Genomic DNA, 20,216 nt, shown 5'->3' with positions numbered 1-20,216 from the left:
CATAAAAATGCTCAACACGTATTCAATACAACTGAATATAATATAAGACTAAATTGTGCACCAATTAATGAAATTTCTTTCATACTAAAAAAATGTTAGCATAAAAGTAAAAGCGTCACCATACAACCATGTTAGGATTGATTTTATTTAAGGTTGATTTTGACCATCAAATAGTCAAGATTGACTCCTCTCGCATTCTTACATTTTAATTTAAAAAAAAAAAAAAAAGAAACCAAGAGTTGCATTTCAAATCCCTGCAGGCTGCATTCGGTTTGGCTTAGACATGCATCCATTTATATGTTTGCCTTAACAAATATATAATGTTCTTATTTGTTTTTTTTAGATAAGAAATGAAATACATATCCTTTAATATTTGTACGCAGCTCCCATATCGCTCAAAAAAACAGCGGTGAAAAAAAAAATTATGGTAATTCACACATTTTCTTTAAATAACAAACTAAAATTATTTTTTCTTTTAAAGGACAATTATTTTAGTTAAATTGACTATTTTTTATTTAATATTAAAATTAGAAGAAAAAAAATTCCTCACACTTTCTCCCACCATAATTTTTATTGTGTAACTTTTTTTCGCACCATAAAACATTGTAATTTTGACTAAAATAACATGTGTCCTTTAAAAGGACAAACATTAATCCCTATAAAAAAATTACAAAACAAAAAATCAGAATATTACACATCGTCATCAAGTGTCACCAACGCTAATCAACAGCTCTTTCTGGCCGTCCGATATGTTCCCAGCATCATCAACGGACGTCAGTAACCCAGCCCGTGAGGCTTGGTGCTCCCAATCAGTTGTCCCAATCACATACAACATCAGCCCAGCACAACAAACCTGGGCCGACAATAGGCCCAGCCAAAGCCCACAGAACCCAACCTTGAACCAAAACCCAAGCCCAACCGCCACGGGCATTCCCACCAGATAAAACGCGCTCAGGTTCACGTTCGCCGCCACGTTCGGCCGCGCCGTCCCCCTAACGACGCCGCATCCCACCGTCTGCGGGCAGTTCCCAAGCTCGCAAAGTCCGAGAATCGGCAGAGCCGCTGCCGTTAGCCGCAAAATCTCCTCCTCTCCGGTGAACATCCTCCCCCATCGGTTCCTCGTCGCCGATGCAAAAACTACTGCGGAGAATCCCATCACAGCAGCGAGGAACACCGCCACCACCGCCGACAGCCGCGCCCGTGAAGGCCGGTTCGCGCCGAGCTCGTTCCCGACGCGCGTCGACACGGCGAACCCTAGCGACGATGGAAAAACATAGATCAACGACGTCGTTTGGATGAGTAGACCCATGGCTGCCACGGTGGCAGTGGGGTCCACGAGAATTCCACAAAGCACGATCATGATCTCGTACCACCACCACTCCAAGCAAACGGAAACGCAACTCGGTGCGGCGAGCCGAAGCAGCGGCTTCCAGCCGTTGAAGCATTCACGACTCGGCTCAGTCCACGTGGCAAGGTGGACCCCACTTATCCAGACATAGAGCACCAAGAAAACCAGAATGGAGAGGTTGGAGGCGGCGGAGGCGGCGGCTACACCGGCGACACCATGTTTGATTAAGAAAAAATTAAATGGCAGGTGGAGTAGTGTTCCTGCTAGGGATGCTAACGTGACTGGGTGGGTGACGCCTTGTGCGCGAAGGTAGACACGGATTGGGTGGAGGAATGAGTTGGTGATGAGGTCAGGGAGTACGAAAATAAGGTAAGTTTGTGACATACGTGTGATGTTTGGTTCTTGATGTAAGAAAATGAAGATTTTGTACATGTTGAGCCACAACAATGAAATGGGGATGGAACATGTTAAGAGGAAGATAACACAACGATGAAGTGTTAAAGATAGAAGCTTTGGACGGTTTGCTCCGAAGGCTTGTGAGCATAGTGGTTCCATTCCTAAGGATAGTCCTGAGAGAACTGAATAGCCTGTTATGTTTGCGAAGGCTATGGCTAATGAACCCGCTGCTAGTTCAACCTCACCAAGGTGGCCAAGGAAGAGCATCGACACCATTGAACGTGTGTAGAAAATGAGAGCTGTTATGACTATTGGGAAGGACAGAACCATGAGGGATTTCACTTCTGTTATCACCTCTGAGATTGTTGTTGTCACCAACAACTGTGTTTGCTTTTCAGGGTCAATGAAGAGATCGTTTTGCAACGTTGTTGTTGCCTCTCTTTTTGTTCCCTTTGATTCGCACATGTTAGTCTTGTTACGGTTTAACTATGTTGAATGAATGAGTATTTGAATGTGAATATAATACAGGATGAGTAAGGTTGACGAAGGCTTTTTTCAAGGGTATGAGATATGGTCTTGAATGGTTGGTTACTGAAGAGATACTCTCGTAAAGAGCACTCTGTTTATGGTAAGGTGGATTGTTCTTTAGAAACAGAATGGGGACAGCCAAAAACTCTCAAAGTGACAAAATAGTTGATAGATAGAAGAAAGTAATTAGTGCTTGTGCGTGCGAGTGCCAGTGAGGATGGGTATGCGTATAAATAGAGGATTTCAATTGAAGCCTGGTTTTGATCTCGTTTAATTAAAGGGGTTAGTGTTTTTTATGTTATAGAAAATAATTGTATTTTTTATATATACATAAAAGTGTGTGGAACTTTTATATATATATATATATATATATATATATATATATATATATTCTCAGAAGACCCTACATATGCTTCATATATATTTATGTGTGTAGAAAATAATTTTATTTCATAAAAAAACATTAATTCCTTAATTAAAATACGTGCTTCCTTTTACTTTTTCAAAAATGACTTTGTGTTCCCATTGCTTGAGTTTGGAAATGAAAGGTTGACATATAAAGTCAAAAAAATTTATATGCTGATGCATTGCTCATCCATCTCCTCTTCTCTTTCATGCCGTACAGTTTGGGTGGAACTTATAAAGAGAAGATAAAAAGAAAATTTTTCATGTGTCATAAAATTATTTCCTATTTTCAAGAAAAATATTAAACCGTTTTAAATATTATATTTATTTCTCTCTCCATTGATATTAAATAGGTAGAGTATAATTGAAATTTATGAAAAAAAAAATAGATATTGTTCCGGGGAGAATCTTGGATGGAACATGTGCTCCTTGGGTGAATCCGACGGGTGAATCTGACTCCGGGTTAGATCTTCCGCCCAAGGAAACCACCAACTCAGAACATGGGTTTGCAACCCATGATTTTGTATCACCATGCTCTCACCCATGATCACCCCTTGTGATATAACTGCTCTAGGGCCAATTTCTATTACCATAATCATCCTTGTGGGTCTTATATATATAATAACAGTGTCCCACAAGGGATTTTTTTTAGCACATCGCATTCTTGAGCCCTATAAGAGCATTCACAATCTTCAGGTGTACACACATCCCTGATTTTCATACCATCGAACTATTAATCTAGGATGCTGCACATCTTGTTACTAGTCATCTCTACCTTCATTGGCAAAAAAATTAATTTAATGCTTTTTAATAAAATAATTACGCATTTATTACAGTTTTAAGAATAATTATGGATCTACTGCATAATGTGACGCCCCATTGAGGCGTCTCACCCTAAGGGGAGACGCCCCAATGCGTCACATTGTGCACCCTATATATTTCCCTTCCACTCTCACAAGTCTTCACACCTCTTCTCTCACCTTATATCCCTTCTCTACCAAAATTCCTAACATCATACATACATAATCCTTCATCTTTATTTTAGTATTTGAATTTTATTTCTTATTCTATTTAAGAATGAGTTCAAATCCTAATTTTGTTCGTGTTGTGTTATATTACAATGGTAGGAAGGTAGAAGGTCGACGAGGTGTCATGTTTGAAGGTGAAAAAAGGTCGTCATGTATCCAACGCAACGCAAACATTGGCGAACTGCATCAGAGAATTCGGCAGAAATTAAGTCTTCAAGGCAACCAATGTATCACTCAGATCACGACAAGGTTATGGCAATGTGATAAATACATTGTTTTGCAAGTGGTTGACGATGAAGACGTGGAGATGACAATGGGAGAATTTTTCAACCAGTCAAGGACAGATTTTCTGGAGTTGTATGTCGACATCGCGGCAGCGGAGAATGTTCCATTACCGGTGAGGTCAGTTGATTTAAATTATCTCCGTCTTCCATCAACGTCTGCCGCTCATGCGTCTCCAGTTGGTAACATTTCTAAGGGAGATGAAAATGATCTGACTTGAGAAATGCACAATGAAGACGACGATAATGATGATGAAAACATCGCAATGGAAGAACGTCTTCTGGCGGAGGATGCTAGTGCTTCAGATGGAGATGAAGGTGGTGAGATGGGTGCGTCTCAAATCCCAGTCAACCATGAACTAGTGGTCGTGCAAATGTCGCAATTGCATGACGTTGTGTCTGCCCCATTAGGTAATTATCATCAAGGTAATTGATATAATTTGTATATACCTGAATTGATACCTGATTTAATACCTGATTTAGGAAGTTTGTATTAAAAAGTTTTAATTATCAGATGGAAGATTACGAGATGGGGTGGAGATCACAATTGTTTGAATGAGCACATATCTCAGGGACATAGACAGGTCGATGCGGATGTTATTGCGGATCTCGTCATAGGTACGTATTTATTTTCAATGACATGTCAACGTTTACATACTGATGTGTAATTAAATTCGTTCTATGTTATCGAGTCTGTGACCTCTTCAATGCAGGGATGATAAGGGAAGAACCATCTGTGTCAATTTCTTTGGTTCAAGAAAGGATAACCTCTAAATATGGCTTTAAAGTTTCCTACAGAAAGGCATGGTATGCGAAGCAGAAAGCGATGGCAATTATGTAAGGTGATTGGGAGGGATCGTATGCTTTTTTTCCAAGGTGGTGTGAATACATGCTTCGCTTTTCTTCAGATTCATTTTATCATATCCAAACAAATGATTTTTATGCTGAGCATGGGTTAGTTACTGGAAAAAAGGTGTTTCTTCGAATGTTTTGGACGTTTAGACAGTGTTGTGAGGCGTTCAAATTTGCCAAACCAGTCATCCAAATTGATGGAACACATTTATATGGGAAGTACAAAGGCCACATTGGCAGTTACCGATCGCTTTTACCTAAGTTGGCAGAGCTTCACTACGAAAATTTTCGCGTTCGGTCGGGAGCACAAACCGTGGTTAGAGAGAGGTGAAATAGTGAGAAATGAAATGGTAAAAAAAGGGGTATATATAGGCCACACATGAGACGCCCCTTTTGGGCGTCACATGTGACGCCCCATTGGGGCGTCTTCCCTTAGGGTGAGACGCCTAAATGGAGCGTCACATGTGACGCCCAAAAGGGGCATCACATTGTTCAATAAATGTGTAATTATTCCTAAAACTGCAATAAATGCGTAATTATTTAATTAAAAAACATTATTTTAATTTTTTTTTCCTACCTTCATTCCATAATTACAATTATTAGCTCTTCAACTAGACATTCACAATTCACCTCCAAATAAATATAAAATTCCCCCCGTGAAATTTTAACACAAACATTACCCATTTCTAAAGTTCCAATTCATAGTACCACCCTGCTAACAGGCTCAATTGGTTTGTTTTTTAAATGAAAATAAATATAAAGTTAAGTTTCATATTGCTTTTAATATAAATAAAGGGTTAAAGATTTCTCGTGTTACATAAGAAGAATATATTTTTTCTACACACATAACAAACATGTGAGACCCACAAATTTATTGTAAAGTAAAGCTTTTTTTGGTCCCTAATAAAAAATACGATTTTCACTTTCGTTTCTTTAAAAAAAAAAAAAGTTAACTTCTAGCCCCTCTACAATTCCAATTCTTTGAAAATGTGATTCCTCAGAAATTCAATGAAGACCTAATTTAGTCCCTGAAAAATGATTAATATAAGTATGTTTTTATAAGGGACAAAAATGATAATCGTATTTTTTTGTTATGAAGCCAAAAAAAGCTTTACTTTTATGTGTAAGAAAAAAAATTATTCTTATATTATATAAGAAGAGTTTTGCCAATAAATAAAGGGAAAAAGATGTGTCATTTTAAATGACACATCTTATATCCTTTCACTCTCACACAAAGGTGGAATCCACATATTTAAAATTTTCTCATCCATTCTCTCGTTATAAATAACACAATTTTATATGCTTCAAAATAATACAAATTTTTTCCATAAATAAAAGCGTTGAATTTAAGAATTGGAAAGAGATGTACGATGTCAGTATAATACTGAAAGCCGAAAGGAACGATTCCCAATAGCGAAAATTTTGTGTCCCTTGCGATTGTAATATTTGCTCAGCTAGCCTGCTCGCTGCCTTAAATAATTGTTTTTAGGTTTTACTGAGGTGCAGTTACTTCTTCAAAAGGCATGAAAGCACAACATTACTCACTAAGGTGACGTACATATATCCTGGATTTCTGGGTCTAGTAAGAATTTTTGACTTCAACCCACTAATTATATCGGTAATGAATCCATCAAAACCAATAATGTTTTGCTTCCACAAATTAAGTTGTTAATAAATCCATTGGCCTAAGAACGTTTTAACTTTTTGCATATATAGTCAATTAAGGAGGGAAAAAAATAAAAAACCTGTCGCAAACGAGAGTGAGTTCTTGCGGGCCAAACACCAATTAATGCCTTGTCTTGCGTTTTATTTTTCAAAATGTCGTGTGATCCTGCACGCTTATTGATTTAGTTGTATAAGTAAAACACATAATATGTTTTTATTGCATCCTTGTTCACACATCAAATTCGGTTTCACATTGAGGCTTCAAATTTGGAGTTCATAGAATGCAAGTAAAGCAAGCAAGGTTGGAATTTATATGCCTAATTTTCTTTTCTCGAATTTCTTTCTTGTTTAGCTATAATAGTTCTTTAGTTCAAACATCAATTAATAATAATAATAAAAAATCAGAAAATGGATTAGGCACTAATAAGTGGGTTAGTATCTGTTGTGACTTCGAAAAGTATATCGGTCGTAAAAATAATAAAGTGTATTGGAGTACTATATTGTTCTCATGAGGATTAGAATTTCAATAACTAGTTCACTATTTACATTTTATTTGGACAATCAATAACGAGAATGTTTGAATTAAAATTTAAAATCAAGCAATTAGAGAATTAATAACGCAAGAAAGTAAATTGAAGATTGTTTTGACAATCACAGAACAGTTAGGACTTTGATTTTTTCCAATATCTCCTTTATGTTATGAATTAGATATTTAATTAATTATCCTTAATATATTGCCAATCGATTCCTCTAAATTAATTAGGACTAATCTCTTGACACCCTAATTCTTTATAATCTTGAAAGAATCATAATTCTCCGACTATTTCCCAAGAAGATAAACATTAATGTCAAGAATCACAAGATTACGCAGTTGCCCTATGTCTATTCCTAAAATCATAAGGATTGTGATGAATTTATCATACATGGATCATGTACTAAAATTTCTATTGTCATACAATCACCATAAATCAATCTACAAGATCAAACTCATAGAAGGAATTAAGAATGGATGAATTCATACAATATAGAGTACAACCTCTTTTGGGTCCCTAACAAAAAAACACGGTCCCCACTTTAGTCCTTTACAAAAATCCACGAGGACTGATTTACCATGCAATAACTTATTTATGCGATTAAATTTGGATCATTCATAAAACTAATTTCTAGAGAGTAATGATTTAAATTAATAAAAACTAAATTTTAAAAACAATATTTTTAGTTTTTAATATTAAGAACCAAGAACAATATTCAAGAACAAAGAACAATTTAACTTCAATTAATAACGAGCGTAGCTAAGGATTCGACTTCCCCAATGGTTTCCTAACGAGTCTAATCTTTCATGCAATTAACATTCAAGATCAATTATAGACGATTTTTTCCAAGCTAACTTAACTCTCAATCCCTTGATGATTTTAGTTCTTTATTTTAGTCTAAAGCATTAACCCCTTAGAGCCTTTTTTTAGAGCAAGCATTAAGGTCAAGAATCATAAGTCGTAGAACTTGTAAGCCTATGCCTAGAACATACAAACTCTAGAAATTAATCAAACGAAATCAAGAAAGTAATATTCCCATTGACATGCAAGATTCTAATGCCCATTCAAGATTGAACAGATCATAAACGAGACTAGGAATTTAAAACAGATTAATTGCATAATTGAAACATGAAAAATAATTATAAAAATGATTAAACAGCGTTCAGGAACCCATTGGTTCCATCTCTCCCTAACTACATAAACTAAATTAGCCTAGTATGTTCATAGAAACAAGAATAGATTAGAAAAGATGAAGAGAAATCCTAAAGAAAAGCATAAGGAACGAGAGAACTGATCTCCTTGGCGAAGCCTTGACCATTCCTCTGCCTTTTCCTCTCATAAAGATGTTGTTCTTACTCTCCAAGTCATCCAAGAATGAATGGGAATAACCCTAGACTTCCTTTTTTGATAAAAGAGATCCACGGGCCTTCAAAACGATGTCCTCACTGGCCTTGCTCGCTCCAGCAAGCAAATTTGACAATAACAACATGGTTTCGTATTTTGCGCATAACTTGAGTTATACTTGTCCAATTGATGTGATCTTGGTCTCATTGAAAAGATAAGAGAAAGATCTACAACTTCTATGAAGAATACAAGATAAAAATCATTCATATTCAATGCTAAATTTTTTCTAGAAGAAAGCTGCTGAGATATTCACAAAATCATTGCTCTTCCTTTATCGCTTTACTACTTCTAGCTTCTGCTTGGCTCCAATTCTTTGATTTAACAATTTAAACCTGAAATCAATATGTTTTTATGTCAATATCATTTCTAAACATTAAAACCCTATAATCTTTTGCATTCATTAATTATCACTATGTTCTTGATCATATTCATCATTATTTAATCTATTTTTGATTCCTGAAAAAAAGTGTCTTTGACACTTATCAGAGGCTACGTAGGTGGATACAAAGGTGAGAGTCGAGAGGTCAACAAACCGTGTAGATTTGGTAGTTGAATTGGACGGTGTGAATTATGCCAAATGGCATCAGCTAAGGGCAATATAAGGGAAGACGTGCACCAAAACAGACGCAACTTAGTGCCTATTGATCTATTTTGGTGTGCAAGTAGTTGCATTAGATTCATAAATAATTTCCTAATAGCATAAATTTCAATTTTATTATTATTATTATTATATTTAATGTGAATTTTTTGATTGATAATAATTTATACACGCAAAAAGAAAAAAACGAAAGTTACATATATTCAAGGTATAGTCTATTTTGTTTATTTCTTTAAACCATGAAATTAAAAGAATGTATATATATATTGTTACAAACACCGGCGGACCCACTTGCAGGCAAATGCCTGCAAGTACGGTCATAAACTTTTTGATTTCAGTTTTTTTTTGTAGGTTCTTATTTGTCTCTTGATTCAATATATATATTATGAGTAAATATCATTTTAGTTCCCATTTTAGTCTCTAAAAAAAATATGGTCCCCATTTTAGTCTTTTACAAAACAAAATTAGTCTCGAGATCTCTAAAAAATTTAAAGTAGATCAATTTAATTAAAATCGTGATCCCTCACAAATTCAAAAAAAAATCTACATTAGTCTCACAAAAAGACCAAAGTGAGTCCACTTTGAATTTCATAGGGAGCAGTTTATAATGGACTAAAGTGGTGACCGGATTTTTTTTAGGGACCAATAAGGGTATTTATTCTTATATTAGTTAGCAACAACGTACGAAGATGATTAAAACAACGTAACAACACAAATTGATTAGAGAGAAAACTTATTCTTCCTCCTCTATCACGTACCCATTCCCACGCTCTTTCATCCTTTGTTTCCTTTTCCATTTTTATAAAAAAGAGAGGATTGATTGCAGGTCTGACATTCTCAAATAAGTTAATATCTAGAGACGAGACTTTCACTGTAATTTTGCTTGCCTTCTGCACAGGTAGTGTTGACTTTTTTATTCATAAAATAGAATGATGATGTGTTGATGTACGAAGTATATTCTCATATTTGTTTTGGAGGATTTGTAAGATTTAGAGAGAAAAATAATTGGTCAAACTATTACCTGCAGCTTGTTATGGAAGCAACTGGATTATGAGCGGATTCAAGCGTTGATTTAAATTTTTCTTACAAAAAAATATTTCGTGGGCGTTGCCCTCAAACCCTACCACTAAATGTGCGGACATAAAAAATATTTTCTGAGTCCGCCACTGGTTACAAATTATACGTTACTTTTTCAATTATTATTATTGGGGGGGGGGGGGGGGGGGGGGGGGTTGTTATTATGAAAAAATATATGGCTTTTTTTTTGGTAAAAAAAAATTCTATTTTACTCCACAATTACTTATTCAGTGTGTGTTTTTTGATTAATTTATTTTATGAATGAAATTTTTTTATAGTTTAAAGATATATTTATTTAATTTTTTTGAAAACAAAATTCTTAAAAGAAATTCAACATTCGCTTCTCAAAGCGAATGGAATTGAGTCAATTGATATATGTACTCCATTTTTCCAATTGAGCACAACGTGATTCTTAGAATATAATTGGGTGGAAGAGTTGAAAGGAAAATAAGTAAATAAATTTTCACCTAAGCATAAAGAAAAAATTTATCATGTAAATGTATAAAATTTAGTAACATTATAAATTTATGGGGTTATTGTTTCTCTTGCAACATGAGATAAAGTTATCTTGTACAATCCTAACATATATTGCTTTGGGGTTTGAAAAAAATACAGAATATTTTAATAAAATTTAATAAAAAAGAAAATTTTCAAAACAACTTGTATTTTTTTCTAAACATTAAAATAAGGTTATTTGGGATTGTTGAAGATGTCATTTTACTTGAAAAACACTTTTCCGAAATTTAACGGAAAAAATGAAGAAGGGTTGTTTCTTGTTTTGGGTGCGATTGGGCTACCGGAATTTGCATGGACCCCATAAAAAACGTCAGCAAAAGCAACATGAAACTAAATTTGGGGGAGTTCCCTGTCATTTGTCGAAAGTGGGTGTCCGTCCATGTTTTTGTTCTGTTCAGTTTTTAAACTCCCAAACACTCCATTGTTTTTGGTTTCTCCAAAACTCTAGTTTCATGTCACTATTCGTCACCCCCTCACTATTCCTCTCTATTTGTGTTCCCATCTTCCAAAAATAAAAAAGCATGGATGCATGAATGTGGCATTCCTAAGTTGTCAGAGAGAAAAATGCAACCAATATTTTTATCAATACTTAACTAACAAATAATAATATTGGAAGAAATGATAATTTGATTTGACACGGCACGACACAAATATAAATATATTTAACACGAATATAACATAAACATAGATAACTTACAAATTTATAGTGTAACGCCTATTATGTGGGTTGACACGATATAATATGATAAGAATGCGAGTCAATTTTGGATTCGTGCGTTGACATGCGAATTTTGAAGACGGGTCAACACAAATACAAATTTTTCATGTCATGTCATGTTCCTATCGTGTCAACAGATCATGTTGTAATTGCCGCACCTAAATATTGGACTCATGTCTTAATCAAAACCTTAATAATGAATTCTTTCTATTTATACAATAAGTATAGAATTTCATTCCTACTTAAATTTCTATTATTGTTATTAATTTTCTAAGATTAATTTATGGTGAAATTTATGGATCTAAGATTAATTTTCTCAAACAAAGAGGGAAACAATAGAGAGAGAGAGCGAGTGAGAGAGTTAGATAGATATCAACATCATTACATGATTACATGAACTGTGATTGGATTGGATTGGACTTAAGACATTGAAAGTTAAACCGGTGGTCTCCAAGTTGGCTCACATGGGTCCATGCGCAATTAACGGAGGCTGCACAACATTACAATACGTGACGGTTGGAGGGAAACATGAAACATCCCCTTCATCAAATAGCCTTATTAGAACTAATGGTAGTAAGGGTAACATAAGAAGATAGAAAAAGTGGTAAAGAAAATTCTTCTTGTACAAAGTGTGACGCAAAAATATGCATTCATTCCCCACCACACCACCCTTCATCTGACAACACTAACAGTCTCATAATTGGGAGGCACCACTTCTTTTTTGTTTTCTACCATAAGGGAAACCTCACCCCTTTGCACTTAATGCAATGTTGTTGTGTAGTGCCTCATTACTTCATTTTTCACACTGCCCAAAAATCCCTTCTCCACCCTTCGGACCCAGGGCACACATAATGCCTCGTAAACTATTTAACCACTTGTGCCTCCCAAATTGCATAATTCTAACGTTTCTGTTTCTTCATAAATATTAGGGATGTTCGCGATCTAAATTGAATCAGTTTTGGAAGCAAAATTTATTTGATCAAATCCTATCGATTTGATCATGTAATCATCCATTTGATTTGAATTTTTTTTCAAATCCAATCCGATTCAATCCAAATTTTTTCGATTTAGATTAGATCAGTTTTTGATTTTTTGAAAATTTTAAAATTTGTTTCAGGATTATTGTGCAAATGACATCTTTTTGTATATATTGGCTTTATAATTTTTTTTTTTAAAATACAAAAGCATCAGTAAACGATAATATAGTTTTTTTTTGGACAATGAGATATGAAACTCTATATAGATGAAATTATGTTGATGATATGTGACTAGATTTTTTTCTTGGGTTTAGTTTATGGGTCAATCGGTCTTGGGTTTAGAAATTTTTGAGTTATGATTGGGGAAAGACCCTAGTAAGTAAAATGGAATTAATATATTGGATCGATTTGGATTGGATCAATTTTCATCAACCAATCCGAAAACCGATCCAATCTAATTAAAATTTGTGATTTTTTTTCGATTTTCGGTTTATTCAGTTTTCGGTTTCCGGTTTTCGATTTTTCGGTTCGGTCACCGCTGTTTAAATCGATTTGGATCGATTGATGAACACCCCAAATAAATACCAATATTCTCTCTCACATGCTATAAAACTTCCCCTATGCTATACACAAAAATCTAAAGAAAAGTACACATTATACAAGTTTATTTTGCATTCTTTCTCACGTAGTAACAACATTAACCATTGTGCTAATTTTTCTCTCTCACACTTTTTTTTCTTTATTTTATATGTGGAATCACATGAAAAAAATAATCCCTTCTTAAACAAAACTGCCAATTCAGAGTTAGATATGTCTGAGCTGCAAAAAAGCCTATATGATTAAGCTAAGAATGGTGCCAAAATAAAGTGGGATAAATTCTTTCTTTTACTTACATTTTTTAATTATGAGAAGTGAATAAAGCCACTATATCCCATTTCCCAAGATTCTGAACCTATCACATTAAGTATAGGTAATATGAACATGTTGATGTGGCAATATAATTTTAAACTAGGAGCATAGCAGGTGTTAAACGGGTAGAAGCTCGAGTTTGTGTTTGGGGAACAGGTTTCTTATTGGGCAGTGGGTGGGGGTGGGACCCTGCTTAAGAAGTCATATAGTGGGGCATCTTTCTTGGGTGATGAGTAAGCTATGGTGTGGGAATCCATTGCCACTTGATCATGGAGGCACATGATTTGGGGAAAGGCCCAGTAGGATAACAACTTGTGCCTTTAAACTTGTGGTCTTAGTTTATTGATGATGTCTTCCCTTTCTGACTCCTCATTTCAGCATAAGATTATAATCAAACTGTTTTTCTAGCTACTTCTTAATGTTTATTATATTGGTTTCCTTGGCATATAAATATGAATTTTCATATATATGTTGCACATATCTTAAGAAAAAAGAAAATGGTAACTATTTGATATTGATTACTGAAAAGGGCTCCCAAGTACTGGATTCTACCAATATCTATCTTAGTAGACACATTGATATAATAGATATGATAAGGTGAAGAAAAATCCATCATTTCGATTCAAATCAAACAAAAAACAATAGAAACGGTGACTTTATTAATAGAGATCAAAATGCAGAAAGGAAATCAGTAATTAATATCCTTATATCATGGACCAGATTAGGAATCAGGAGTAACATATATTAAACCTTTTGGTTAAATAAACATTTCCCCTGTCAGGAAGATGGGCGCGGGAGTTCAGATTTTATTCCAGCACTGATTTAAATGTGAGATCAACTCACTTTAAAATGTTCATAAATATTGCATCTTAATTTTATAGTTTATCATTGTTCTACTACACTTGCTTTTCTTCTGCTCCTGTTAGCGTATACGTATGCATGTATATACACACATTCATACATATAACAGTGCAGCTGTGAAACTATTAACAAAATAGTACTACTACAAGGAGTTTTCTTCTCTCAATGGTTGTGTGTGGGGTCCAAGATGCATTATTTGGAAGCAGATAACATTGATAATTCTTCACATACCTTTGAATTGACTAGTTGGGTTGGCCATAAAGAGCTTATAAATTTGTTGTCACTTAACATGGCCATGGAAACTTTTCTTTCCCATTTGCCATTTCTGGTGGGGCTGGAAAATTCAATATTCAGATTTCATATATTTTCAAACAAAACAGAAATTCTATACCTATGATGGTACACTTGGCATCACCCCCACACATAGTAAATAGCTAAAAGCAGGAACTTTGATCATCAGATCCCCTTTTTCCATTCTATCAGATCACTTTTAGGATTCAGCTCTCATTGCCAAAAAGCTGTGCACAACAAAAAGGTTACATGAAGTTGTATGAACACAACACAATGCACACTAACCCATATTGCCCTAGCTATATAGAATAAGTGAAAAAAAGTTAAATATGAAAATCAAAAACTTTCTGTTAACAGCTGCACAAGGACCTATAGTTTATAATCATCTTTTTCTTCTGAGGGCCATCATCAAAAGAAGTGGGAAAGTAGAATAATTCAAAAATGACAAGACTTAAGGAATATTGGTACATAGACAGTTGGGAAGGAATTATTGAAAATCAAATCTATCTAGATTGCTTCTAGGCTTACAAAAGATCAACATACAAATGGGAAAATCTCATAAATCATAAGTCATAAATGTCAAATGAATTTGAGGATACATTTGGTAGAGGAGAAATTTTTTTTTATCTTGGAATCACGATTTACATGAATATAATCGAAAAATGAGTTTTTCGGAAATTTTAATAAAAAGTTATTTAGTAGGCTAAAATATTTCCGAGAATATTAGGTTAATTTTCTGGGTACTATGTTTGGTTGTATTAAATTTTTCCTTAACATAGAAATCCTAAAATACCACCCGTGGGTGGTATTCTTGGATGGTATTTTCAAAAAAAATTACACACAAAATAAAATCCCAGAAAAATTAGATTCCCATAAAATTTTTAAAAATCTCATATCAAATATGGATAACTAAGATTACCACCTTCAGTTTTCCGCGAATCCTAAAAAAACTTTGTACCAAATGCCTCCGATAAAAAAAAAAAAAAAAAACTATCAAGAGAAGGAAAAAGGCACGTGGTCTATAAGAGGGTGTCTCATCAGAGTCTTTACAAAGCCAGCTACTTGCCTAACAGGCACAGCTCATCTTCAAACCCCATTTCATTTAGTGTCCATTTCAAAGAGAAAGAGGATCTCATAATTCTCAAAGATATATATACCTTAAAAAAGGGTATAGTACTTCTTCCTCAACTCACCTGGCAATTCTTATAAATGCATGTACTTTTAATTTAACATAGTTGGTATCTTCTTTTCTTTGTGTATAAGGCTGATTTTCCTTTTCTTTCTTATGATTCCCTTCCTTACTTGGAAGCTTTTATATGTTTATTATGTATGTGCTGTATCTTGCCAAAACTAGCAAAAAAAGGAAGAAAACAAAAACCATTCCGAGTTAGAGAGACCCACACGCATGTCATATACCACGTGGGGCGCATTGCTGCACATGGCTATGAGACATTCTTGTCTAAATCACAAGATTGATGAACTTTCTTTAGTTTTCTTCAGCTAAGTCAGAAAAAAATATCACCCTCATTGAGCCGTTTAACTCAAGCTTCAAGCTCTTGGCTTGTCACCCTATATAGTATATATGTACAAACTGACTGGCTTTTCAATAGTATCACAAACCAAACTCATCAGCACCTTTTTCTAAGTTCAACCAATAAGCATTCCCAAGTTTGACCACTCATTTTCCAGTAACATAGTCAACTATGACTTGATTATTGAGAAAGTGGTTAGTTCAGCTTCTTACCCGACCATATACCCTATTCCCAAAGGAAAAGACAGAAAATGTTACAGTGGATTCTTTGTGGCATTTGTTGTTTTGTTGTCATGTGGGGTAGCTTTTGCTTGAATGGGATTTTAGTGCTGTATTGGATCAAATATCCTGCTTCTCTTGCAGAGGTAAACATAAAACATGGATTCCTTAAACTTAATAGATTTTGCTCTCTACCCCACGTACTAAATAGTGGTCCTGAAAACTGAATCAATGTTTTTTCCGAGTTAAAGTATTCCATGATGAAATAAACACGAAATAAATTCCCTAACACTTCAAAGTTCACAAAGATCCTCTTTCTAGATTAATTTTCTTGAGGTCTTGGTCAAACAATAAAAAAGAATCAAGTCAGCACCACCCATGATAACAATGGAGCATTACAAAGATGATATTATGTTGACAAAATAGATATAGTAGTGTAGGAATCAGGGAACATTTTCACAAGGGGGGTACAAATTCAACAAAAATGCAATATGGGAATGATTACAGTTAGATACGGTTGGATTTTGGGGGGTCAGTTTTTCTTGCATATGTTCTAAGCACATTATAATTGGCCTACAATATGTAAAGGTTTATAATTAGTTCATATGTAATGAGTCATTACAGCATCATTCTGATTGACTCCAATGAGACCATCAAAAGTTCCTAATCAGCTCCACCAAAATAAGGAACACATACAGAAGTCAACTATAAGCTTTCTTTTTGCTTTAGTGAGTGATTACCGTTGTGATTCAAAACCTCCTTAGAAAAAAACGTTATCTTGTTGAACAAATTCCTTTGATGCCGGAACTGAGTATATAAGTCCATTTTAACGTCCAATTCCACTGCAGAATAGTAAAAAGCTCAGAAAAATCATCCTTGAATGTTGCTATATCAACTATCAAGTGTATCTATGCAGGCACAAGACTTTTTTTAAATGAAAAAAAAAATTATATATATATATATATATATATATATATATATATATATATATATATATAATTTTGGGATTACCGGCCAAGATATTACAAAGTTGTCTAATTGGTTACATCAGAGCAAGGTGTCAAAGAATAATTAAGGTCAAATTTTGCTTGCTTCAGAATCTAATTTCATGAAAACTACTTGGAGATGTCTTTATCTAATTATTAGAGTTGAAAGTAACTATAGATTGAAAAAGAACTTTCAGTTGCACAGTAATTTGAGAGGGTGAAAACTATTGGTCATGCTCTTGCATATACAGTAATTGCTTCAATATATTGTGTGGCTTATGGTTCATTAACTGTTGCTCTCACCAAGTTGTTTTTTCTCCAGTCCCCAACAATCATTATGTAGAAGTGTGGCCCTTATGCTCTGCAACCAACAATGGTTGCATTTTGCTAAAATAAGCATCATCCTCTTCCCTCTTTTCTTACCATAGAATCCAAGTTACTCAACGATTATTTGGTTTCTGTCTAATCAGTTTCAATGTAGGAAGAAAAGATGATATCAGTGGTGGGGTGAGAGAGAATGATTGCTAAATCCTCAAAGCTATATATTTAAATAAAATATCTTCAACATGGTGGCTTAATAGTTAATAATATATAGTTTTTCATAGCAGCTGTAAATTTTATTTGAAGAAAAGATCTTCAATTTAAGTAGCTCCCACCCTAGGATTCTCTTTAAAAGAAATAACTACTTATCAATTGTTTTCACTAAACAATTATGCATCAAGCAGAATTACATATTTTCTAGCAAACGGTTCCTAATGTATCAGTTATTTGATTTAAAAATTATCATACCATAAATGATTATAATCATCATAAAGAATAGATCGGGTTCAAGGTGCTAATAACATAATTCAAAAATTAAATATGCAGAATCTTGAAATCTAGCTTTCACTCAAGAAAATGAATAAAGAATAAAATAAAAGTACATGCAAACATCAATACAATGCTCTTAAGTCTTAACTAGTAAGGGGTGGCATTCTCTTTTCCTCCTTTCTTTCTATTTTACTTATTAAACAACCTTTAAGTGGTTGTTGGGTGGAAATAGACACATAGTGGATGGATACATTCATATAATCATATCGATTTTGGTAGTTAAATAAGACTTGACTTTTGAGAAAACGTTTTGGAGGGCTTTCCCTATATTACCACTGAAACCCACCAAATGGAACTTCAGGCTTCATGGGCCCATCCTAATTATTTCATTCTACTATGCTATGCTGCTTACTTTTGCTGGAGGCCTGAAAATCCACTGCAAATTTCACATTTGGGCTCATGTGGGCTCATATACCTTCTGGTTTTGGGTCCAGTCCAATGCCAATGTTAAAGCATTTCAATCATGTGGGCTCATGGACCCTCAAACCCGTGGGCTTATATGGGCTTCAGGATGTGAAACAAATTGTTAACGAGGTAACTTTCACCTCACATAGATGCCAAATATGAATTTCACAAACTGATATGTTTGTGTTGGTAGCATTAAGTTTTGAGCAGTGTTAGCTGGTCCAACCGGTTAATTAAAATTTATAACAGTTATCGCTAAATCAACTTTATTTGTTGGTTATAATATTTGTAGTTTTATTTTTATTAATTTTAGAAGTGTCAGCATCTAACTTTTTTTCTTTTCTCCAAGTTGGAGCCTTGGAATGAAAAACCTTTCTAAACAACTTGATTTGGTATGAAAAATACAAATTGACCCCTTATACGTATTGACTGACTTCTTTAATTTTATACCGTTGTTGTGTAATGCAGTTGGTGCTTCTCGCAAAAGAGCAGATATTTTGAGAGAAAAGCAATTTGATGAGATAGTCAAAAGTATTGCAAGCGATGATGTTCAATCAGGGAGAGGCTTGAATCAAGAAATGAGTTTGTCACGACCACGGGACACACGTTGGAGCTCACATTATCGATCATTGGTAAGTCTGTGTACATTATTTGATCTTGTGCTTGATGTGGTAGAAATTATAAAAGACGATATAACTCTTATGCATGCAAAAAGGTCTGAAGCCTCTGCCCTTATGATGCGTATGCAAACTTTTGAATTTGTATTACTTTTGAACCTGATGATCAAGGTCTTGGCAATAACGAATGAGTTGTCACAAGCACTTCAAAGAAAAGATCAAGATATTGTAAATGCTATGACTCTTGTAAAAGTTTCAAAGGAGTTATTACAGAATATGAGGGATAATGGGTGGGATAATCTATTTCAGAAGACTTCTGAATTTTGTATAAAACATGATATAGATATCCTTGATATGGAAAGTGTACTTGCATTACAAGGGAGAACAAAACGTAGAGGACCAGTTACTCATCTGCATCACTTTAAGGTTGACATATTTTATGCAATGATAGATACTCAACTTCAAGAGTTGAATGATCGTTTTAGTGAAATTAGTTCGAATTTGCTGGAATGCATGGCATGTTTAAATCCGTGCAACTCTTTCTCAGCATTTGACAAGAATCAGTTGTGTGAATTTGCTGGCTTTTATCCTTCAGATTTTGATTTGAATGATTTTGTCATGCTTGAATATAAGCTCGACACGTATATTTTTGATATGCAAAGTGATCCTAGTTTTTTGAATTTGCAAGGAATAACTGATCTTGCCAAGAGGATGGTTGAAAAGAAAAACATATTGTGTATCCTTTGGTTTATTTACTTGTAAAGTTAGCATTAACTTTGCCTGTAGCAACTGCATATGTGGAAAGAGCATTTTCAGCTATGAAATACATCAAAACTGCACTTTGTAATTGGATGGGGGATGAATGGTTGAATGATTGTTTAGTGCCATATATTGAAAAAGATGTATTTGATAACATTGATAATGAGACAATTATGATGGAATTCCAAAAAATAAGGCCTAGAAGAATGACATCGTAATTATTTTTATTGTAATATACTTTTGTTATTAAAATATATGTACTTGAACTTATTGAGTGCCCACCCTTCATCAATTTCCTGGATCCGCCACTGATCGGTGGCCAAATAATTCTAAAATATGTATACAAGATATTAATAGCAGCCCCCACTTGCTCGTGGAATCTTCCATGTTTGTTTAATCCTAAACATGGAAGTTTTCATATTAGAGATTAAACAAACATGGA

At 34.3% G+C, this 20,216-nt stretch overlaps 2 protein-coding genes across 2 annotated transcripts; one reads left to right on the top strand and one right to left on the bottom strand.

Moving 5' to 3' along the window:
• Positions 1-703: 703 nt before the first annotated feature.
• LOC133291441 (protein DETOXIFICATION 51-like) lies at positions 704-4,394 on the bottom strand. Its single transcript, XM_061489701.1, has 3 exons — positions 4,347-4,394; positions 4,255-4,280; positions 704-2,111 (listed from the first exon to the last, which is right to left on the bottom strand). Exons 1-3 carry the CDS (start codon positions 4,392-4,394, stop codon positions 704-706), a joined length of 1,482 nt encoding a protein of 493 aa, XP_061345685.1.
• A 368-nt stretch (positions 4,395-4,762) lies between these two features.
• On the top strand, positions 4,763-19,992 carry LOC133291440 (uncharacterized). Its single transcript, XM_061489700.1, has 3 exons — positions 4,763-4,793; positions 18,867-19,729; positions 19,780-19,992. Exons 1-3 carry the CDS (start codon positions 4,763-4,765, stop codon positions 19,990-19,992), a joined length of 1,107 nt encoding a protein of 368 aa, XP_061345684.1.
• Positions 19,993-20,216: the final 224 nt, after the last annotated feature.

The sequence above is a fragment of the Gastrolobium bilobum genome, unplaced genomic scaffold (assembly GCF_033153095.1).
Source record: "Gastrolobium bilobum isolate Gb01-03AN ecotype WA unplaced genomic scaffold, APGP_CSIRO_Gbil_v1 utg501, whole genome shotgun sequence".
Classification (NCBI taxonomy): Eukaryota; Viridiplantae; Streptophyta; class Magnoliopsida; order Fabales; family Fabaceae; genus Gastrolobium; species Gastrolobium bilobum.
This window is presented reverse-complemented; position numbering and strand designations above follow the sequence as displayed.